Here is a 22,139-nt window from a genome sequence, read left to right as displayed (position 1 = left end):
GAATGAGCACACTAATAAAAAAATACTAGTCTAATATTTCGCGATAAGGAACAAAACTAGCACTTTTCACGAAAATCTGAAAACCACTATATCGGCATGGCAAGGAATGACTGTATAGATAGGGCAAACACGAGAATGCGGAGATTAAATTTTTAATACGTTTTAAATTTTACGTGATTGTTTTTTTCACTAAATATTTTGCCTTCCCTACATACAAGTTGTTCAACGACGTTGTGCACAAATCGAAGGACAATCTTGCTTTTCTAGTCGTGTCTTGCATCACCCGATTAATAATCATGACCAGTGATGGTAAAAAAATCACATTCAACGATCAATAAATAAGTATATCCCTCTAGTCGGATGTTTTTAAATCACCCCAGGCGATGCTCTTTTATCCTTCATATGTACACAGAGAGAATACTTGGAACGGTGAGCTACCAAGATCTCAAAAAAGCAGTATGAAAGAGGAATCCCCACTGTATGCACTCTCGAAGCATTACTTCTACTACTCAAGGCTACTCGAGAGTGCAAGCCACAAACGATTAATCCCATCCCATAGAGCGGATGATGAGTTCTTGATCGGAAAGTGTACAAGAGACGATCAACTGAAATCTTACGACACTCGTCGAGGGATTTTTAATTCTCTATTGCACTGTCCGCAGTGAGTGGCTGACTCAGTCTCGTGTCGATTTTGTTTTGCTGTCGTCTCCCGCCCGATAAACAGCAGACGGGAAACGGATGCATTTGATTAATTTTATTACCAGCAGATTTGGGCGAATCTCATCCCGCCCAAAATCGTTTTTTAGATTCCAATAATTCTGAACATTCACATTTCTCTTCAAATATTTTTTTCTAATAATAATTCAATTAGTGATTTCACGAAACACTTTTCGAATTCAATGGAATTTAAGATCCTTTTTTATTTTGTAGATAAAACGAATCACATATTTGATTAATTCAATTCTGTGTCGTTACGTTTTTCGTTGCAAATAAATGTAATGAATAAGTATGGACATATGTTATTCATATATCGTGGACTTCCGACATATGTGGCAGTAGATTTATTAAACGACCAATGTTTTTTTCTTCATATCCCTTCAAACTTGTTGCATCTCCTGAGTGTGCATACTGCTTTGTCCGCTGATTTGTTTGGTTGAATCTAGTTAATTTCAGGTATATTCCAATCTCCATATTGTCGAATAAATACTATTGGAACAATCCGTATCGCAGAAAATGCTTATCAACATCCTACCTAATCATCAAACGGTATGCGAAGAATTTAAGTGAACAAACGGCATTGGAATATATGCTTTGTAAGGACTACACAATTATTATCAGAGCGGATAAACGTCCGACTGGAAGTCATGAACATCAATTTAATGTTCCCAAGATAAATTTATCCTTTGAAGGTCGTTAACCTTCCTAAACATGATCAGATGGAATATATTCCAATGTCTTCTGGAATAACCGAACCAACACCTTATGATCGTGATGTTGTTTTTGCCATTGTTCTGATGTTTCATAACACGACACTCTATTAATTATTCGCCGAAAATGGATAAAAAAATATCCTTGAGGTTAGCCTACGGTTTTAGCAGCAGTGCAATATGGTGAGCCAGTCTCAGGATAAGAAAATATTTTAAAATAAAGCTTTTGAATGAATCAGTTGTAAAACAAAACGTCAAAAATTTCTCAGCTTTGTGATAGCAGATAATCATTACCAATTTGAGTTGTATGAGTATTCCCCCCACAAATTGTGGATAGTCTATCTGCATACAAATTATGTAGAGTTCCACAATCCTAAAATGTTATGAGTAAATATTTACGTGCTTACACAAAAAACACATGTTGACATATTTGCGCTAATTTATGTTTTTGATTAATTCAAGGTAATTAAGGTCTTTTCTAGCCACAAGTTTACTGGGCCCGAAAGGAATGTTCTGTATTTGTGCTGGCGGAAAAAAATATCTCACAAGACCACGTGTTCGATATCGTAATAGCCTTGGCCAATAACGCATTTACATTAACTCATAAAATTAGCGTTTTGAGGAGGGTTATTGTTTGTAGTCTCTTGTAGATGAATTTAAACACCATCTGAGGAATCCTCTGTGGAACATTAACCATCATGTCGTCCTATCTGCTGTAGCGCATTTTTTCCTCACACAGTTTCATCGAAGTAAATGCGCTCGGAGAGGAAAATTGAACGCCCGGACGAGAGAGCGAGAATCGTAAAGCGTACGTCATAGAGATACTCATTCCCATGGAGCAAATTCTTGTTAGGAGTTGTACTCAGAACGAGGAAGGAGAGTAACTCAATTATTCGGACTAGTTTCAGTCTAGCAATGCTTTGGTCAACTCAGAGTTACCAAGAGAAAATCATTTTGTTATGATGGGAGAGGATTAATAGTTAGTCGCAGTTTGCACAGATTACGATCTACGCAGTTTGCGATTAATCGTAAATCTCATCATGCTCCCTTGTTTTCCATCCTTGATCATGACTAAGATTAAATTTCAAGCAGGTACCCACATTTATAGATTTTTGTGATTTCAGTAATTTGTTGTTGTCTTGAATTATAGAGACGTAAACCTTTTTCAGTTCATTTGACTCCATCAAAAGATTGTTTTCAAGGCATATAACTCGTAGACATTTTATCTTTCTAGTGAAGTAATAATCATTACATTTAGTTCAGTAGACAAAGAGGTACTGAGGCTTAAAACCTTGTGCCTCCAACGTAACGCTCTCGTTTTCGAATCCCCCAAATATTTATTCATCCATTCATTGACAATTGAGATGCAACTCCAAACAAATGATCACTACAACAATGATAGTACCGCGTCAACCTTGCGGTTATATCACATACATAACCCACTTCCTGTTTTTTAACGTATTCGGATAGATGTTGATTGCTGAGCTACTTCTTGGAAAGAAAACTGAAGCTGAGACTCATCGTTTCTTTGTGAATTCAATAACAAGTATACTCGGCTACACAGTTTAAGTAGTAATGGAGTGGTGGAGAAGAGCCTAAAGTTTGGAGAGAATAAGTCAATATACCGGTTGATCGAGACTTCTGTCAAATGCAATTAGAACTTCAATTTCATCTGCCTGAAAAAAAATGATTTTATTTGTAATACCATTTCCCTTACCCAGTAACATTACTGTTGCGAAGTAGATTCATGTCACAGCTCGAAACGAGAAGAAAAAACATTTATTAGATTCCAGTCCACCTGGAACATCAACGTAAATATTTAATAACAATGAACGCCAAGGTATGTCTCCGTACTTAATAGCATCAGAAGGGTGTCATCCTGGTAGAGCTGCTGAATCCGAGTCAATCTGCAACTGTTCTATAGGTAACAATTGATTCGATCGAAGCGAAAATCTTCAGAATATCGCGGGACACAACCCACCATGACAATGCTTGACCTCAGTTTAATATACCGTTATGTTTGGGAAATAATGGATGGAATGTGTTGTATCACTGACCTTATATTTCACTTTGTCAGACTTCGTTCCATGCAGAAGGATAGTCTAGAAGACCCATTATTTACATCTGGATTAGGTACATACACAAATCTACAATTGAAAGCATGTCTAGCCCATTGCAATACCTTAAAATAATGGTGGACGTAATCTCAACTAACTAATTCGTTTCCTTGATGATCGAAGTGTTTTTTTTTTGTATAACAAAACGAACGCCAAGGACACATAATTTCGATCAGATCCAAAAATACGCTAACGCCTTCCATTTAATCTCTTCCCTTCCAGGTACTGAAATCAAAGACGGTGAAAGGTTACCGGTGGCGGTCAAAGACATGGGCGCCTGCGAAAACTATCCACAGACGATTGCCCACAACCCGAACGGACGGTAACGCGTTATGCCTCACCTTAAACAACCCAACCCTTTCTGAGACTCTTGTTCGCTTTTCCGATTCCAGATTCGTGGTCGTTTGCGGCGATGGCGAGTACATCATCTACACCTCGATGGCGCTGCGAAATAAGTCGTTCGGTTCGGCTCAGGAATTCGTGTGGGCCGCGGAAAACAGCGAGTATGCCGTGCGCGAATCCAGCGGAGCCGTAAAACTGTTCCGCAACTTCAAGGAGCGGAAGAGCTTCACTCCGGATTATGGCGCAGAAGGTTAGTAGAAGATGCTCCACAGTGGTCACGATGTGTGTGTGTTCCAATGATGGGCGCTACTTTGTGTTTTTCGCGTAAATCAAAATCAAACAAACAAAACAATGAAAACTGAGATTGAATGCCAAACGCTCAACTCTCGTTCTCGTTTGCTCTGTTTTCCCCCCGTTTTCTCTTCATGCGAACCCATCTAAACTCAAATTGATACTAACTAACCAATGTGCACGCCTATAATCCGTAGAAGGTACTTGTCCGAGTTCGATTAACAATCCATTGTTAAAATGGTTGAAACATTTGGTTGGGGCATAATTTGTGTAACACGTACTATAAATTCGCAGGTATATTCGGCGGACAACTGCTGGGAGTTAAGACCTCCTCCGGGTTATCATTCTACGACTGGGAGAACCTCGAGCTGATTAGAAGGATTGAAGTTCAACCAAGGTAAGAGGACGGTCGTGATGTTTGTGTGTTCCAGAAATAATGTGTTTTAACCCCGCAGACACGTATTCTGGAACGAAGCTGGCACGCTTGTTTGTCTGGCCACGGAAGACTCCTACTTCATCCTGCAGGTCGACATCGGCATGATTCAGAACGCATTGGCCACAAAGCAGCAGGTTAGCGAAGATGGGATCGAGGAAGCTTTTGAGGTAGGTTTTGATTTGCGATGTATGTGAAAGCACAATGTAGAATAAAATCTACTCACACAGGTGCTGGGAGAAGTCCACGAAATGGTTCGAACCGGAGTCTGGGTTGGTGACTGCTTCATCTATACGAACTCCGTGAACAGGATCAACTATTACGTCGGGGGTGAGATTGTCACCGTTTCCCATCTCGATAGGACGATGTATTTGCTGGGATATGTGCCGAAGGATAATCGGTGAGTAGCAATATTGAAACCTACACGCAGAACAATGTTTTGAAATAAACATGAGTGTGCATAATGTTTTGGACAGAAATTTCGTTCAATTAACAAAATTTATAGCAGCACTCGTAGTAGGTGTATCTTAAATATTTTGACAGCAGATTTTTTGGAAAATTTGTATCTTTCGACGGTAAAAAATTCACTTTGATCTTTTTTGTTTTGAAAAAGTTGTGAAGGATGGAAGCTGAGAGAAGAAATTTGATTTCGAACGCCCACATTCAAACTCCGTCCTAGTCGGATACTAAAATCGCGAGACAGTGGTTAATCAGTAATCAAAGTGTCGACTGGTCAACTGAGTGTGATTTAGTCGAGTGGTTAGATCGACTGTGTATGATGTGCTGAAACGTTTCCTCTAACGTACAACTGTCATTCGGATGGATCAGAGGACGCATCGTAGCGGAACTTCGGTCGGAAGCTGAGGTTGAAGGCATTGAGAACAATTAAGGCAAACCCAGAACTCTGGGACTACGATATCGCCCAAAAACACAACTCTAACCAAAGTACCATCCGGAGAATCCGTATAAGAAAAGGTTATCGTAATTTCCGTGCCTCCAAGCAACCAAACAGGACACTGCAGCAAAATCTGGTGATCAGAAGACGCGCTTGAAAGTTGTTCAACAAGGTTTTGACGAAGTACGAAGGATGCATGGACGAAAAGTACGTGAAGATGGTTTTTGGACAACTTTCCGGCTTAAAATTATATAAAGGATCTGCCAGAAATGAAGTTCCCAGCTAATGTAAGTTCGTTTTCGTTGATTGTAGACAAAAAAAAGGTTCTCGTCACAAACAAGATAAGGGGCTTGAAAATTTATGGGGAAGAATGCCTGCAGAAACGTCTCCTTCCGTTTATTAACAACTCCGTTATGAACCACATTCGGAACCGATGCCCGCGACGGTACTATCTTACACGATTAAAGCAAACAGATTTCGACGAAAATTACGCGCATTCGCTCGGAGCTGCGCTTCCGGAAGAGGATCAACTTAACGAAGCTCCTCTTGAGGACTGTTGAAGCATGATTAAAACAGTCATAAACAGCGTAGAACATCCTAGGACACATGGAACTAGGCAACGGTACGAGAGGTTCGATGATGAGTGTCAGCAAGTGTTACACGAGAAAAATATTGCGCAGGAGCTAATGCTGCGTTAAGCTACCCGTCAGAACGTGGAACGATACAGACAGAAACGGAGAAAGTAAACCCAACACTTCAGGGAAAAGAAGCCTCGCCTGAAAGAGGATGAGTACTAAAAACTCGAACAGCAGAAATGTGTCGGAACAAGGATGGTAGTATCCTGACGAACGATCGTGAAGTGAACGAAAGGTGGAAACAGCACTTCGAAGTACACCTGAATGGCTTACAGGCAGAGGGGCAAAATAACGATGGAAGCGATTACACGTTGGTGATTTAAATAGTGAAGATTTACCACCCCTAACGATAGAACAAAATACATGCTGGCTTCCGGATCCGAGTATGGCAGGGCCCGATTAGTCAGTAGTGATGTGATCGACGGCGATCAGTTCGAGGTAGTGGAACAATATCTGACAGTGAGAAATCTGGAGATACATTATTAATGGGAGTTGCGTCTATGCAACGCTATCGTGCAAAATGTTCCCTGTAGCAAACGCTCACAAGACCGGTTGTCCTCTAGGGGCACGAAACGTGGACTATACTCGAAGAAGATCAGCGAGCACTCGGAGTCTTTAAATGACATGTGTCAAGAACCATCTTCGGTGGTGTGCAGGAGGACGGCTTATGGAGGCGAAGAATGAAGTCACGTAAATCACCAGTGAGCCCAGTATTCAGAAAGTGATCAAAGCTGGAAGGATACGCTGGGCAGGACATATTGAAAGAATACCGGTCAACTAAGGAGTGTATCGAAAAGACATCAACTTAAACATTGAACACGTTATTACACACAAACGGGTGAACTTTTTTTTGTTGTGTAATCAGAGCCCGCTTTGTTTACATGTCAAAAATTGAAGTACAAGTCAGTCGAAAAGTTGTTTTCAAAATGTCGCGGATTGATTTAGAAACTAAAAAGAATATTCGGCACAATTGGTACACTGAAAGGATGTTACATACCACAATAATGTTAAACGAATCGTCGCAAAGTTCGGTAATGAGTGTTCTTTCGAGGATCTCATCAGAAGTGGGCGAAAACCCGGACCAAGCAATCCCGAATTGGACCGAAAAGTTGTAAATGCACTAAAACACGAGCTCGAAAGCTATATGAGCGTATTCTGAACAATCCCAACCAGCGCATTCTCATGGATGACGAAACGTCAAAGAAGATTTCAGAACGCTGCCGGGACCTCAATTTCTGTCAAATCGATTGGAGAGAGTGTACCATTAGCGGATACGACTGTTGCGATGGAGAAATTCGGCCAAAAAGTGCTCGTTTGGCAAGCCAGTTGCACGTGTGGCATGCGATCGTCATCTTTTTTCACAGAAGGTACTATAAATGCTCAAATTTATGTGGAAGAATGCTTGAGGAAGAGATTGCTTCCACTTTATAGAAAGCACGAGATTCCTCCTCTATTCTGGCCGGATTTAGCATCGGCACATTATGTCAAATCCAAGCTACAATGGTTTTCGGAAAACAACATCATGTTCGTCGGAACAACCTCAACCCACCTAACTGTCCCCAGCTGCGGCCAATTGAGCGTTACTGGGAAATTGTCAAGGCCAAGTTCAAGAAGGAAAGTCTACTTTTCGATACACTCCTTATCCTGCAAAAATGCTGTTTATTTCGAGAGATCTGACTGGTACGAGACGATGAGGAGTACAGCGAGCGAGCAAGATGGTTAAACCAAGTGGAACAAGACATGGTGAGCACCGGATATCCGAGGAATCGAGTTAATTTGAGAAACATTGTGAATGAGGCCACGTTGTGAATACGTTGTAATTAAATAAATAAATAAAAAACAAATGTAAAAAGAATGTAACACTGCATCAGGCGAGAGGTATTGAGTATTCGACTTTAAAACATCCTTTTTTTTAATTTCACTCTAGACAGCGATCAACCAACGCAGAGACTTGATATGAAAATTAGAATCTGTTTTTGAAGAGTACGATAAAGTTACAACAAAATCACGTATCAGAGCCACAAAAAATATACTAAAGAGTTAATTATAAAATTTTGTTCCTTCCCAAGTTAATACCGAAGGTTATTTGAATTGAATTGAAGGCTAATTGAATGCAACAAGTTCTTAGTCCCACGATGACAATGCGATCGTGTTTTCAACACAATCCTCCTAATCAAACAGCAACTTTGATAATTTTTCATGGCTTTGGAACGCAACCATATGGTAAGGTTTTGGTTAGCTACCACTTACTATCGGTTTAATTCAATATTGCATATCTTTATTGGGCAATAAATTCGGTTTAAGATAACTGTGTCTAATTGGGCAATATATAAGCTTCCATACAGTATTACTTTGATAAAGTAACACACATTGTGATGTAGGAAAAAACCGTTGGATTGAACCTCCTACATCAATAAAAATGTACGTTTTGGCTGTTTGAAGATTTTTCGACTTTTTGTCATTTTCCGGAAAACGGAAGAATGGAAAAAAAAATTCTAGAAGATTAGGGTTTCTGTATCGCCAATACTCGAAATTACACCAATGGGTCGTTAAAAAAATAGTTTTCACAGCTTGACCGTTAATTGGATAATCAATCCCGTGATACAACTGGTTTTGCGATTCCGGATTCTGAATGTTTCAAGCCTTATGTAAACAAATTTTCTTCTTCTTCCAACAGACTCTACCTCGGCGACAAGGAGCTGAATGTGACCAGCTATGCGTTGCTCCTCTCGGTGCTCGAGTACCAAACCGCGGTGATGCGACGGGATTTCGACACAGCCGACCGAGTGCTACCCACCATCCCGAAGGAGCATCGCACCCGCGTGGCACACTTCCTCGAGAAGCAAGGTTTCAAGCAGCAGGCGCTGCAGGTTTCAACCGATCCGGAGCACCGGTTCGATCTGGCGCTGCAAATTGGCGATCTGGATACAGCGCTCGAGCTGGCACGAGAATCCGACAGTCCCCAAAAGTGGTCCCAGCTTGCCAGCATCGCGACCAGCAAGAACAAGTTCGACCTGGTCAAGGAGTGTCTCACCAACGCGAACGACTACGGCGGTCTGCTGCTGCTGGCCACCAGCACGGGTAAGTTTCCTTCGGTGTGATGCGCAAAGGGGGAGAGGGTGAAAATAATTATAATTTCAAATAAGCGTGAAGAATGAGAAAGGAAAACTTTCAGCAGATTGTGTGTGAGGGTGGTGTGGGAATGTCTTTTTATTGATCATGAATAGAGAATTGATGCCTATATGGGGAACAGGTTGTTGCAATGCGACATAACAGGCATAGCGTAAACATGGGGAAAGGATGAGCAATCAAATAACCAGAAGAGCTAGGATCTGATTTTCTTTCGCAAGCATATTGCACGGTGAACTGGGTAATCGGAATTAAATTCTCATAAAACTTGGAAAACCGGATGGAACTCAATTATTCTAACGAACACTGGATGAAATAATCTGATGTGAGAGGCACTAAAATGGTAAAATATTTTTCCTCGTAGGTGACGCCGATATGCTGCAGAATCTGGGCGAGAACGGTGAATCACAGGGGAAGTTCAACATCTCCTTCCTGTCGATGTTCTTGCTGGGCGATCTAGAGAAATGCTTGGACATTTTAATTCAAACCAATCGGATACCGGAGGCTGCATTCTTCGCCAGGTTCGATTAACAAATTGATTAGATGTTTAATCCGGAAATGGAATTGTAACGAATTTCCTATACTCCACAGAACCTATATGCCCAACAAGATTTCATACGTGCTGAACATTTGGCGGACGGAGCTGGGTAAAATCAACGAGAAAGCCGGCCAGAGTTTGGCCGATCCGGAGCAGTACGAGAATCTATTCCCTGGTTTCTACAACGCGGTTAAAACATACCAATTTCTGCAGCCAGAAAGAGCGACTCTGCTGCCAGCCAGCTCCGCTATCAATGTACGGTGTTTTTTATTTGATTGATTATCGGATAACGTAACGATGAAATTTTCTGGTTCACAGGTCCCACTAAACATCGAGCGCAATCCGGTGGAAGAAATGACAGCAGCTGAAAATGAAGGACGATTTGATTACGATCCGAGAATTAACAGAGAAGGATACGTTCCGCCGGCGAAACCTGAGGCTGATGCAACGGTAAGTTGAGCCTATCCGAACGTGTAATTAGTTCTTGCCTAAGGGATTGTTTACGTTATTCTGTCTAAGGGTGGGTTTAGACCAGTGATATATTCATGTGAAGAAATATGATGAGATTTATAGAAATCGCATCAACCGTTTACACTAGCGTGAACTTCTGTAATGAATATATTCATATTTTCGGTGAATTTATTCACCTAAAGTAGAACTGCATCCAACTTTAGTGATTTCTCACCAGTGAGAAATTCACAAGCGTTTACATATGCTGAATTTATTCAAGTTATATATACTTCGAATAAGTGTATCATATTTATTCTCACCCGTTTACACCTATTTTCACGCGAATAAATCCATAAAGCCATAAAGCAGCTGTACTCATTTTTTTATAGGGGCCACAAACACGCGTTAATCGTTTTGTGGGGGTCGCAAACGTTTCGCGAAGCAATAAAACGCCAATTTGAGCAGATTTTTAAATTAACTCTTAGAATTAACATGTATTGTTGATTGCTCACTGTCTAGAGCGACACGGAAACACTAAACTTTTTATATATTCAAGAAGTCTTCAGTATCTTTGAGCGAAATTTAATTTCCATGAAATACAACGTTCCAAAAACACTAAGAGTTCATGCTGTCGACTACCTTGAAAAACCTTGAAAACAGGGGATATCAGGAAAATCCAACAATATCAGGGAATTTCGTCACCAATCTGGAAAAAATTAAATACCGCCAATTAGAATTTTGATCATTGCAGTGATTAATGATACAAAAAAAATTGACTACTTTGACTCTCTGTAGGTTTTTCTGAATATGTTACTAGCTGACCCGACAAACTTCGTTCCTCCCAAAATTTATTTTTCGTTATCACATCCACGTTTTCTTACTAAGCGCACGTTCATGGGTCCAATCGCAGAAATGTTCATTGATTTATCTTCTAATCTACCCTTTAAAATTATTTTTACTATAGAATTTCAGTACTTCTACCAAAACTCATAGTTACAATATCAGATTATTTTCAGACACAAATCTCGTGCAAGATTTTTCATCCACTTACAAATAACATGTTTCTCCGTTACATTAAATAAATGTTTGATACAGAAAATATGACAGAATGAAGACAGTCCTAAATCGGACAATTCCTTCCTTGAGTGTTGCTCTTATCAACACATTCGGCGATCCATTTTTATTTATATAGATAGAGAACGATATAGGAGCGCGTTTTATCACATCAAAATCCATTTCCACTTTCGAACGAAGATCAATTTCGTTACCGCAAACATCAAATGGACTAACAACTCTTGTCAATATGTTATTGTAGAACACATTCGAATTGAATTTTTTGAATTTTCCCATTTTCCTTCAGAGTTTTCCGAAAATTTTCAATTGTCATGTTTTGTTGATTTGTTGGGACCCCTCGAACACCCTCGCATCCCAAATTTGGCTCCATTTGCTTGATTAGTTCTCGAGTTATGCAGGAATTTGTGTTTCATCTGTATGGGAGCTCCCCTTTAGAGAGGGGAGAGGGGTGTCGAACTACCATAGAAACGTTTATCGATCTCTTCTTCTTCTTGGATGGCACTAACGTTCCCAGTCGAACTTTTGTCTTCTCAACATAGGTATTACTTGCGTAATTTTTGTTTGTAGTACCTAGTTAGGATTCCTACGTCGGATAACACGCCTTGAATGTATTCTGGAGTGGCAAGCTTTAGAATACGCGTGATCACAGTGCAAGTCGAAAGAAATTTCTGTGACGAAAAATCCCCCGGCCAGAACGAGAATCGAACCCGAACCCCCGGCTTGATAACGTGGAACGGTAACCACTCGACCACGGGAGCACCTGCAACATTGCAACAACCTTGAGGGTTGAATCATTGAAATCAAATCTGTTCCTATCTGTAATTTAGGACGAAAATCTGTAATCTGTACCGAAAAAATCGAAAAAATATGTACCTTTCCAAATAAATCTGTATGTTTGGCAACACTGCTCCTCTGCCGTCTGATCGTTAGCTGAATGACTGATGAATCGTAAGTGCTGTGATCTGAAATCGCGAATTGACTGTGTACACTCAATAAATTGAAATCGGACGGAGCCTAAATTGCAATGTTTTCTCTATCCACAGCGATTCACGCGCACCGGATTCACAGTGGTATATATAAATAATGTGTCTTGCTGAGTTATTGACATTACGAATTGTGTGCTTACACACAAATAGGCAGAACAAATGTATAGGAAAATAGAAATGCTTCCAATGTTGTGTAATTTAAACCATTTATGGATTAGGGAATCGTGATGTAGACCATATCAAACAAATCTTAGAGAATTTCCGATTCGATTGGTAAGCAGATCATCAAAATATAGTCGCAGCAAAAACAGTTATTACCCCACGTTTGTTATGTCACGTTTACATTAGAGAGAATTATAGCTTTAGATGGAAAATAGATCACCCGAAAATAGATGATACACTTCTTCGTGATATATATAACCACTATGAATAGAATAAATTCAGGCGTATGTAAGCGCTGATCAATTTCTCACTGGTGAGAAATCACTAAAGTTGGATGCAGTTCTACTTCAGGTGAATAAATTCACCGAAAATATTAATATATTCATTATGTAAGTTCACGCTAGTGAGCAATGAAATGGAATCGACAAATGACAAAACAAGAGTATTTTTAATTTGAATGAAACTTTGTATTTCGTTTGGGTTGGAGGAAATATGAGTTGTCCACAGCAATTGGGATTTTTTTGGCTCAAGTGTAACTTTTGAAAAGAGCGTATCGATTATAATAACAGAAATCTTTGATAATTTATATCTCAAAAACTATGAGTCGTACCGAAATAGTGTCTTGGAAAAAGTTTTAGAGTATTAATGTTAATATGCGAAAAAAATACACACTGAGGAAAAAATAGTACTCTTTTTTTTCCAAAATATATATTTTTATCAAGGCTCATATGGCGTTAGCCTCACGGGGCCGGGAGTTCAATACTTTGACAATTTTTCTTATTATCTATGTTAGTAATATGTAACCGATTACTCGCGGTTGGCTCGAGGTTAGTATTACAAGTGTTTTCGTAATTCGGATGTTGCTGTCTCCAATGCTCTGTACGTGTGCCCGACTCGGGATACTTCCTATTGGGATGCAGCTGACCCTTGATCAGCAACGCCCCCCTAGTCTGTACCTCATATCTAGCGTGGTGCGTCTTTCTCGACTCGAGGAATCCAGGATAGAATGGTCACTAACCGGCGCAATCATCAGTTCATGTAGAGTTGTCATGAGCGGTACAACCTTTGGCTCTTGTTGAATCATCAGTGAACTGCACAACCTTTGGCCCGTGTATCTGTAAAGAGTGTGTGTATGTATTGCCGCGACTAAGTAAAAGTTTATCGATCGGATAGGAGGGATATAAAACGGGGACACAACGAAGGAAACATCATTAAACGTTGACATCGGCGTTCCTGAGGAACAGGTATAGATGAAGCAGAAGATCAGGATCACGGCTACCTAAGATATCCCGGACGGGGATCTCCGATTGTCTGCCTTGTGCTCTCAGTGCTCTAGAGAGCTGAGAGCGAGCAGCATGGAACCGGATACACGACCAGACAACATGCTCGATGTCGTGGTAGCCATCGCCACAATCACAAAGATTGTTTGCTGCGAGCCCAATGCGATAGAGATGCGCGTTTAGGTTGTAGTGATTGGACATAAGCCGAGATATCACGCGAATGAAATCACGACCTACATTCAATCCCTTGAACCATGCACTCGTCGAGACCTTAGGGATAATCGTGTGTAACCAACGACCGAACTCATCTCCACTCCACATGCGCTGCCAACTTACGAGCGTGTACTGACGAGGAATGTGGAAAAATTCATTATAAGCAATTTGCCTTTCAAAAAGTGTGCCTTCTAAAGCGCCCACCTTAGCTAGCGAGTCCGCTTTCTCATTCCCCGGAATCGAGCAATGAGAGGGAACCCATGCTAAGGTAATCTTGAATAATTTTTCGACCAAAACACTCAATAGTTGTCTTATTCTTGTTAGGAAATAAGATGAGCGTTTATCAACTTTCATTGAGCGGATTGCCTCTATTGAGCTGAGACTGTCTGAAAAAATAAAATAGTGGTCGATGGGCAATGTTTCAATGATCCCCAGTGCGTAGTATATCGCACCCAGTTCAGCGACATACACGGAACAAGGATCTTTGAGTTTGAAAGAGGCACTGGAATTTTCATTGAAGATGCCGAAGCCAGTGGACCCGTTTATGTATGAACCGTCAGTAAAGAACATTTTATCAGATCTAACTTTCCCATATTCTGCCGAAAATATCGGCGGAATATAATCGGAGCGTAGATGATCTGGGATTCCATGGATTTTTTGTCGCATGGACAGATCAAAAATGACAGAGGAATTGCAAAAGTATGGGAAGCAAACTTGGTTGGAGATGCCTGGTGAAGGGTGCACGTCGTGGGTAAGGTACTCATGGTATAAAGACATAAAACTTGACTGAGGAATCAGTTGGAGTAGATTTTCGAAGTTATCAATCACCAATGGATTCATGATCTTGCAACGGATGAGAAATCTGTTGGATAATTCTGTGAACCGAAGAGTAAGCGGGGGTACTCCTGCCAAAACTTCGAGACTCATCGTATGTGTCGAATGCAAACACCCCATTGCTATACGCAAGCAACGATATTGTATTCTCTCCAGCTTGAGAATATGAATCCTGGCAGCTGATCGGAAGCAAAAACTGCCATATTCTAACACTGATAATATCGTTGTTTTGTATAACTGAATGAGGTCTCCTGGATGGGCACCCCACCATGTTCCGGTTATTGTTTGGAGAAAATTGATTCTTTGCTGACATTGCGTATTTGAATGTGTATTCCCCAGGTACATTTAGAGTCAAAATATACTCCAAGGTATTTGAAAAACATCGAGTGCTTGATCGTTTTGCCGGATAGGTGAAGCTGGAATTGGGCGGGTTCGTGCTTCCTAGAAAAAACGACCATTTCAGTTTTCTCCGTAGAGAATTCGATACCCAGCTTGAGGGCCCACGTGAACAGATTGTTCAGGGTATCTTGCAACGACTTTTGCAGAACGACGGGATTAGTACCCGTGATGGAAATAACTCCATCGTCTGCAAGTTGTCTCAGCGTGCAGTCTCTAGTTAGACAATCATCTATATCATTGACGTAAAAACTGTACAAGAGGGGGCTTAGGCAGGAGCCTTGTGGTAGGCCCATAAAACTGTAACGAGAAGATTTCGAGCTGCCATGAGAGAAAATCATGTGCTTTTCTGACAGTAAATTGTACAGGAAATTATTCAGAATTGGTGAAAGTCCACGATTATGAAGTTTCTCTGAGAGAATTTCCATGGAAACTGAATCAAATGCCCCTTTGATATCGAGGAAAACGGAAGCCATTTGTTCTTTGCGAGCAAATGCGATTTGGATTTTAGAAGATAGCAGCGCCAGACAATCGTTCGTCCCTTTACCTCGGCGAAAGCCAAACTGCGTATTTGACAGCAAATTGTTCGTTTCAACCCACTTGTCCAAACGAAGTAGAATCATTTTCTCTAACAATTTACGAATACAGGATAACATTGCAATCGGCCTATACGAGTTGTGATCGCAAGCCGGCTTGTTGGGTTTTCGTATGGCTATCACTCTCACTTGCCTCCAGTCATGTGGGACAATATTCAGCTCCAGAAACTTGTTGAACAAGTTCAGCAAACGCTGTTTTGCCAAGTCGGGAAGATTCTTCAACAAGTTGAATTTAATCTTGTCCATCCCAGGAGCTGAATTGTTACATGAGAGGAGGGCAATTGAGAATTCTACCATCGAAAAATTCTCATAGTCGCATTGGAGCGGAATGTCGCGTACGACGCTTTGTGCAGGAACGGAATCGGGACAAACCTTTCTTGCAAATTTGAAAATCCAACGGTCAGAGTATTCCTCACTTTCATTTGTATGGTTCCAGCCACGCATTCTCCTAGCCGTATTTCAAAGAGTGCTCATAGCGGTCTCCCTTGACAAACCATTGACGAACTTTCGCCAATATCCACGCTTTTTTGCTTTAATCAGACCTTTTAGTTTGGCTTCTAGAGCTTGGTACTTTCGAAACCATTCCACTAGTCCAGTTTTCCGGAATTTTTTGAAAGCGGATGATTTTTCAAGGTAGACCTTTGAACACTCCTTGTCCCACCAAAGTGATGGAGGACGACGTCGGAAAGTGGTAGCAGGAACACGTTTCTTTTGAGCTTGAAGTGCGTTTACGTAAATCAAACTCGATATAAAGTTATACTCTTCGAGTGGAGGATGTTCATGCATTGAAACAAGTGCTTCAGATATTATTTCTGCAAATTTTCTCCAGTCAATATTTTTCGTGAGGTCATACGCAATATCGACTGACTCACGAGAACCTGATTCATTGGCGATCGATAAAATTATTGGCAGGTGGTCACTACCGTGGGGATCTTGGATTACCTTCCACGTGCAATCCAGGGATAACGAAGAAGAGCAAAGTGATATGTCTAGCATACTTGCCCGTGCAGGGGGATTGGCTATTCTAGTTGCTTCCCCAGTATTCAAAACTGTCAATTTGAAGTTGTCGCACAGATCATAAATCAAAGTGGCACGGTTGTCATCGTAGAGTGAACCCCATGCTGTTCCATGGGAGTTGAGGTCACCTAAGATTAGCCGCGGCTCCGGCAGTGCCTCGATGATATCAAAAAACTGATGGCGGCCAACCATAGTTCTTGGAGGAATATATATCGAGGCAATGCAGAGGTCTTTGCCATTGATTTGTGTCTGGCAAGCGACAACTTCAATGCCTGTCATCGATGGGAGAGTGACTCTATAGAAGGAGTGGCATTTTTTGATCCCCAATAGTACGCCACCAAACGAGTCATTTCGATCGAGGCGAATAATGTTGAAATCGTGGAAATTCAGTTCGTCGGCTGAAGAAAGCCATGTTTCACAGAGGGAAAATACATCACAGTTAGAACTATGAATTAAAAATTTAAATTGATCTAGTTTAGGGATGATGCTTCTGCAATTCCACTGTATTACAGTGGTCAAATCCTTGACCTCTTGCACTGAATCAGGCATCGAGGGAAATGAACGCTGCTAAAAAACCACATTTTTCTTTCAAAAATGTTCTCACAATCGGGAGCAAACATAATACTATGCTTTTAAGAGGGTCATTTATATTTAAAGCGTTTAAAATATTGTCCACCAGGTCAGAAAGCGCAAGCAAGCCAGATTGTGGCTGTTGCCTCGACCGCGAAAAAGGAACAGACGTGTTGGGCTCTGCTCCGGGAAGTGCTGAGGACCCCTGGTGCGTAGAAGAACCGCTTAAACCAGGAGGTACTTGCTTCGGTCTATTCTCAGCACGTTCGATACGAGGTTTCATTCCAATTTGGGAAGTTTCGGTCTTCTTTCTGGGGAGTGATGGAAAAGAAGTAATTTTTCTTTTCCTAATGGCACCCTGCGATGTACCGGAACTTCCTGCATTGGGAGCGTCAGCAACAGGCTCGTCGTTCTGCAGAATGGAGTAGGGATTGTCCTGAGTCGTTGAAGCGGAACTCTTAAGCATTTCTGCATAAGTCCGCTTGGAACGTTCCTTTAAGGAACGCTTGAGTTTTTCCCCTCGTTGTATGTACACCGGGCATTGAGTAAGGTCATGTGGAGCCTCGTCGCAATGAAGACACTTGCGCTCTTTTGCGCAAGAAGTCCCATCATGACTCTCTCCACAATCTGCGCAACGTTGTTTATTGCAACAATAGGCGGCCGTGTGACCGAGTTGCATGCATTTGTTGCATTTCATTACCCGGGGTACAAACAACCGAACAGGTAAACGAAGTGCACCTATTGCAACGTAGTTTGGAAGAGCGGAACCCTCAAATGTCACACGAAAAGAGTTTGTCCGATTGAGAACTCGTTTGTCATTTTTAAGTGACACAGACTTCAGTCGATCGCATTCAAGAATCTTCACACTTTTAAGTGAGGAGTTCTTGAAGCGACGGACACCATCGAGTATCTCTTTTCGAGTCAAACCCTTTTCGTTTATTACACCGTCTATTTCAACGTTGCAACAGGGTACGTATACGCGATACTCAATCGCAAAGAGATCACAGCGCGTTATTGCATTCGCTAGGGGTCCTGCAAGAGACGACAACTCGTAATTTGTCTGGCCCCATCCGAGTAATTTCAGTAACTTTGGAAAATTTCTGCGTTAGTTCTTTTGAGGTGCGAATGACATTGAGAGGTTTTGATTTTCGTCTAAAGTATACAATGAATGGACCTTTGAATCCCTCCGGGTATTCCTTTAGACGAAAATCATGTTTTTCATCAATTTCCTCATCTTCAGAACTTTCTACTTCATACACAGAATTTTCCTCCTCAACGTCTACTTCATCCTCCTGCTCTTCAGGAGGTGGGTCAGCATCAGAAACATTCAATGACGTGGAGGGGGGATCCTCCCCGCCCTCAGCCATAATAATAAATTAGTCACCTGTTCGATGTGAACAGTATAGAATAATAATAAAAAAATAGAAAAAAAAATAAATGAGTAAATAAATTATATTTGTATTCAAGGTATATATAAATTATATTTATTGTATAAATTCAAAAATGAAAAAAAGTTTCAACAAAAGTTCAACGGTAATGTAAGAAAATTGTACACCCCTAATGCCAACGCTTGCCGATTTGGTAAATACAATGTTGGACAATGGTGTAAATCGTACACAGGAGGTTGAAGGAATGATAAATGGAACAATAGAAAAATAAACTTCTACTTGCCGCTGCTGTGTAGCGTGTGATGAATGTGTGTTGATCTGAACTGGATCCTCAGCGTCTCGATCGTGCACCACTTTTTATTGAGCTCGCTTCACTCGCAAGCGCTGATGAAAAAAGCACAATATAAATCTGCGTGAAAAAAAACACCGTTATCGGATCGATTCTCAAACTTGTCCGATCAGCTCGCGAGTTCTCGAACGAGTGACCATAACACACATTTTCTTTTTTTATTTACAAGAAAAAACTTGAATTTGCAATATCTAAAATATGTATTTTTGATTGCTTTTTTAATTTTTTCACATCAAATAAAATAAAATATATCTCGAGAATGGCTGCATTCAGAAGGAGATTGGTGAATAGCCTTTTTCTATTTAAAATGACATCAGGATTCATACGCCCTTTTCAAAATTTACGCTTGAGTCAAAAAATTCCAACTTACTGTGGAAAACTCGTACAGGTAAACTTCGATATAACGTACATTTCACTTTCAAAATTGTACGTTGTATCGAATTGTACGTTATATCGAAGCATAATGAAGTACTCACAAACGTAGTCTATAATACATTATTGTGTTACTGTTTTAGTGAAGTTAATGAATAACTTCAATCAGAAAACAAAGCCAGCCTTTCTCATAACGTTTCCCTTCGTACTGTTGATTAAAGCTTGATTCATTTAGAATCCGGAATCACCAAACCAGGGTTTCGGGGTTGATTAAAGGTACAAAACTTGTTTTAGCATCACAATACAGATGATTCATTGTTCTATAAAAAAAATATTAAAAAAAAAATCCTTTACATTTTGGAAGTGTGTACATTATATCGAGGTAAAATGTACGTTATATCGAGGGTACGTTATATCGAAGTTTCCCCGTATTTCCTCCAACCCAATCGAAATACAAGCTTTCATTCGAATCAAAAATACATGTTTTTAAAATCTACATTTTTAGGGCGATTTCATTTGGAATTGCTCTAGTGTAAACGATTGATGTGATTGCTAAAAATCTCTATCCATCGTTACACATACAAAATAAAATAAAATGAAGTGACACCCAGGTGGGTCAACCAGAAGAGCCCATTGGGCAGTAGGTGGCCTCGGGCCGCAGTTTGAGTATAACTGGTCTAAAGGAATACAGTAGAACCCCAATTATCCGTGAGCGAATTATTCGCTGAAGCGAGTTTTACACTCTGTCCAACTTCTATTAGACCATCCTGATTATAGTTCGTTGCACAAACAGTTAGAATTTCAACAAGATACATTCATACATTGTTGAATGCTTAGAATAAAGTATATTTAACGTCAATTTCGTTCGAAAGAGTTGTTTGTTTATTTATTGTGCTTAAATATGCTGAATTGAGATGTCCAGTTCCTATAAGATAAACTGACCAGACGTCCCGCGTTACGCGGGACAGTCCCGCATTTCAACAAAATGTCCCGCGTAAGATTGCGTCCCGCGAAGCGTCCCGCATTTGGCAAAAGAAACGAAAATGTCCCGCGATATCAATATATTTCAATTTGATCATGTTGATTTTCTTATTTTCTTGTTCAAGAGCGCTTCTAATGCATCCAAAGATTAATACGTTGAGATGGTTTCATCACACCGACAGTGGGCTTTCTGTTTAGAGAGTGTCGACTGGAAGCGACAGCAAGTCCCCTATTCATCCGCAGGGACCAACGTGAGTCAGACGAAAAGTTCATATTTGGTCCCCTAGCTCGGTCAGGGCTTAATGTTTTCAATAAGCTGAAAGAACTTGTGTATACTCGACAGGAAGAGGCAGGGTTGTTTGATGAAGTATCTTAAATGAAGCGCTGGGTGGTCTTACGGAAGTTGGCCGGAACCTCAACCATGACCGATAAAAAGATGTAAGTCGACGTGTTTTTTTTACCTTTTCGTGGCTTTGGTGGTCGACTGTCTCTCCATTTTAGCCATTCACCCAAAAGTTTTCTATCGGTCGCAGCTTGGGAATGTTGGGAAGGTTGGCGGTCTTCACGACAATGTTTATCTCCAGCCGATCCATCCTCCAGGGATCTTTTGGCATAATGGGTTGATCCCAGGCTCGGCATAAAGACCACATCACCTTCGCCACTTCCGGCAAGCACTTCGTACTATATATCTCTTCGTTCATCATATGACTCGAAAGAAGAGCGGCTTGAACATTCCCTTCACGTCTGTCAGAGAAGAACCTTCTTCGAGAACTTGATGTGGATGATATATATTCGACGTCATCGGTTACCTGGAGGACGTAAAGTACTCGGTCCCTTGCCATTCGTTGAATTCTAGCATCTAGTACGTCTCATCTTTCATCTCATGAACAAGGGAAGAAGTTTTTCACCAGCACCTCATGCTACTCCTTCTGGGTGATTGCATGCTCCTCAGATATGGCTGGTCTCGTTTGGCGCTTCTGCATTAAAATGTCCATTTTGCTTCGGTTGCTGGTTGCTTCGGTCTCCCTGCTTGAGGAGCGGCAGGGAGATGATGTTGTAAATACCAGATCGGCTATATGTGGTGGACACAAAGTGCCTCAGGATGTCCAACTTTTTCGCTGTAGGGTGGAGCTTGCAGTTTGAAAAAATCATCAAGTTGCTTGACAGTGCTGCTGCTGCGACGAAACAGCCTTGAATCATTTTTGTTGTAGGCTTAATAAACGTAAGATCCAAGGAAAATTTGTTCCATAAAATAATATTTCATCACCATCCGAAATTAGTCCATTTTTTTGAATGCATACGTTAACACTAAAATCGATGAGAAATGAATTGGAATTTTCGAGCATTCCATTGGGTAATTTGAAGAAAATTGTAGAATTTGAATCTTGCTTGCCAGCGTAAATGCTCTGATTGAGCGAGTGGTTTTCAGGCGTAAACAAAATCTAAACCACCGAAAAATCACAACTGGGTGCTAATACATAGAAAGAAATAATACAGATCAGTTTAGATTCGCTAAACTATGGTTTATGTTTACATAACGTATATACATAACGTTTTGTTTTTTTGTGTCCCGCGTTAGACCTCTGACCATCTGGTCACTTTACTATAAGACCATTTCAAAATTCATAAGTATTATCAACGAAAATTCAGAACGATCGGCTGAT

At 40.7% G+C, this 22,139-nt stretch overlaps 1 protein-coding gene across 2 annotated transcripts in view; it reads left to right on the top strand.

Moving 5' to 3' along the window:
• Positions 1 to 22,139, top strand: part of LOC129765197 (coatomer subunit beta') — a 314,457-nt gene that overhangs the window by 289,683 nt on the left and 2,635 nt on the right. For both annotated transcript variants that reach the window (XM_055765215.1, XM_055765216.1), the window contains 9 exons: positions 3,767 to 3,866; positions 3,937 to 4,136; positions 4,472 to 4,574; positions 4,633 to 4,780; positions 4,841 to 5,010; positions 8,818 to 9,221; positions 9,634 to 9,790; positions 9,861 to 10,062; positions 10,126 to 10,257. In XM_055765215.1, the coding sequence (XP_055621190.1) occupies positions 3,767 to 3,866; positions 3,937 to 4,136; positions 4,472 to 4,574; positions 4,633 to 4,780; positions 4,841 to 5,010; positions 8,818 to 9,221; positions 9,634 to 9,790; positions 9,861 to 10,062; positions 10,126 to 10,257 (1,616 nt within the window). The remainder of the gene's footprint in view (positions 1 to 3,766; positions 3,867 to 3,936; positions 4,137 to 4,471; positions 4,575 to 4,632; positions 4,781 to 4,840; positions 5,011 to 8,817; positions 9,222 to 9,633; positions 9,791 to 9,860; positions 10,063 to 10,125; positions 10,258 to 22,139) is intronic.

Source organism: Toxorhynchites rutilus, chromosome 2 (assembly GCF_029784135.1).
Source record: "Toxorhynchites rutilus septentrionalis strain SRP chromosome 2, ASM2978413v1, whole genome shotgun sequence".
Lineage (NCBI taxonomy): Eukaryota > Metazoa > Arthropoda > Insecta > Diptera > Culicidae > Toxorhynchites > Toxorhynchites rutilus.
The sequence above is the reverse complement of the archived record's forward strand: the minus strand, read 5'-3'. Positions and strand labels throughout refer to the sequence as shown.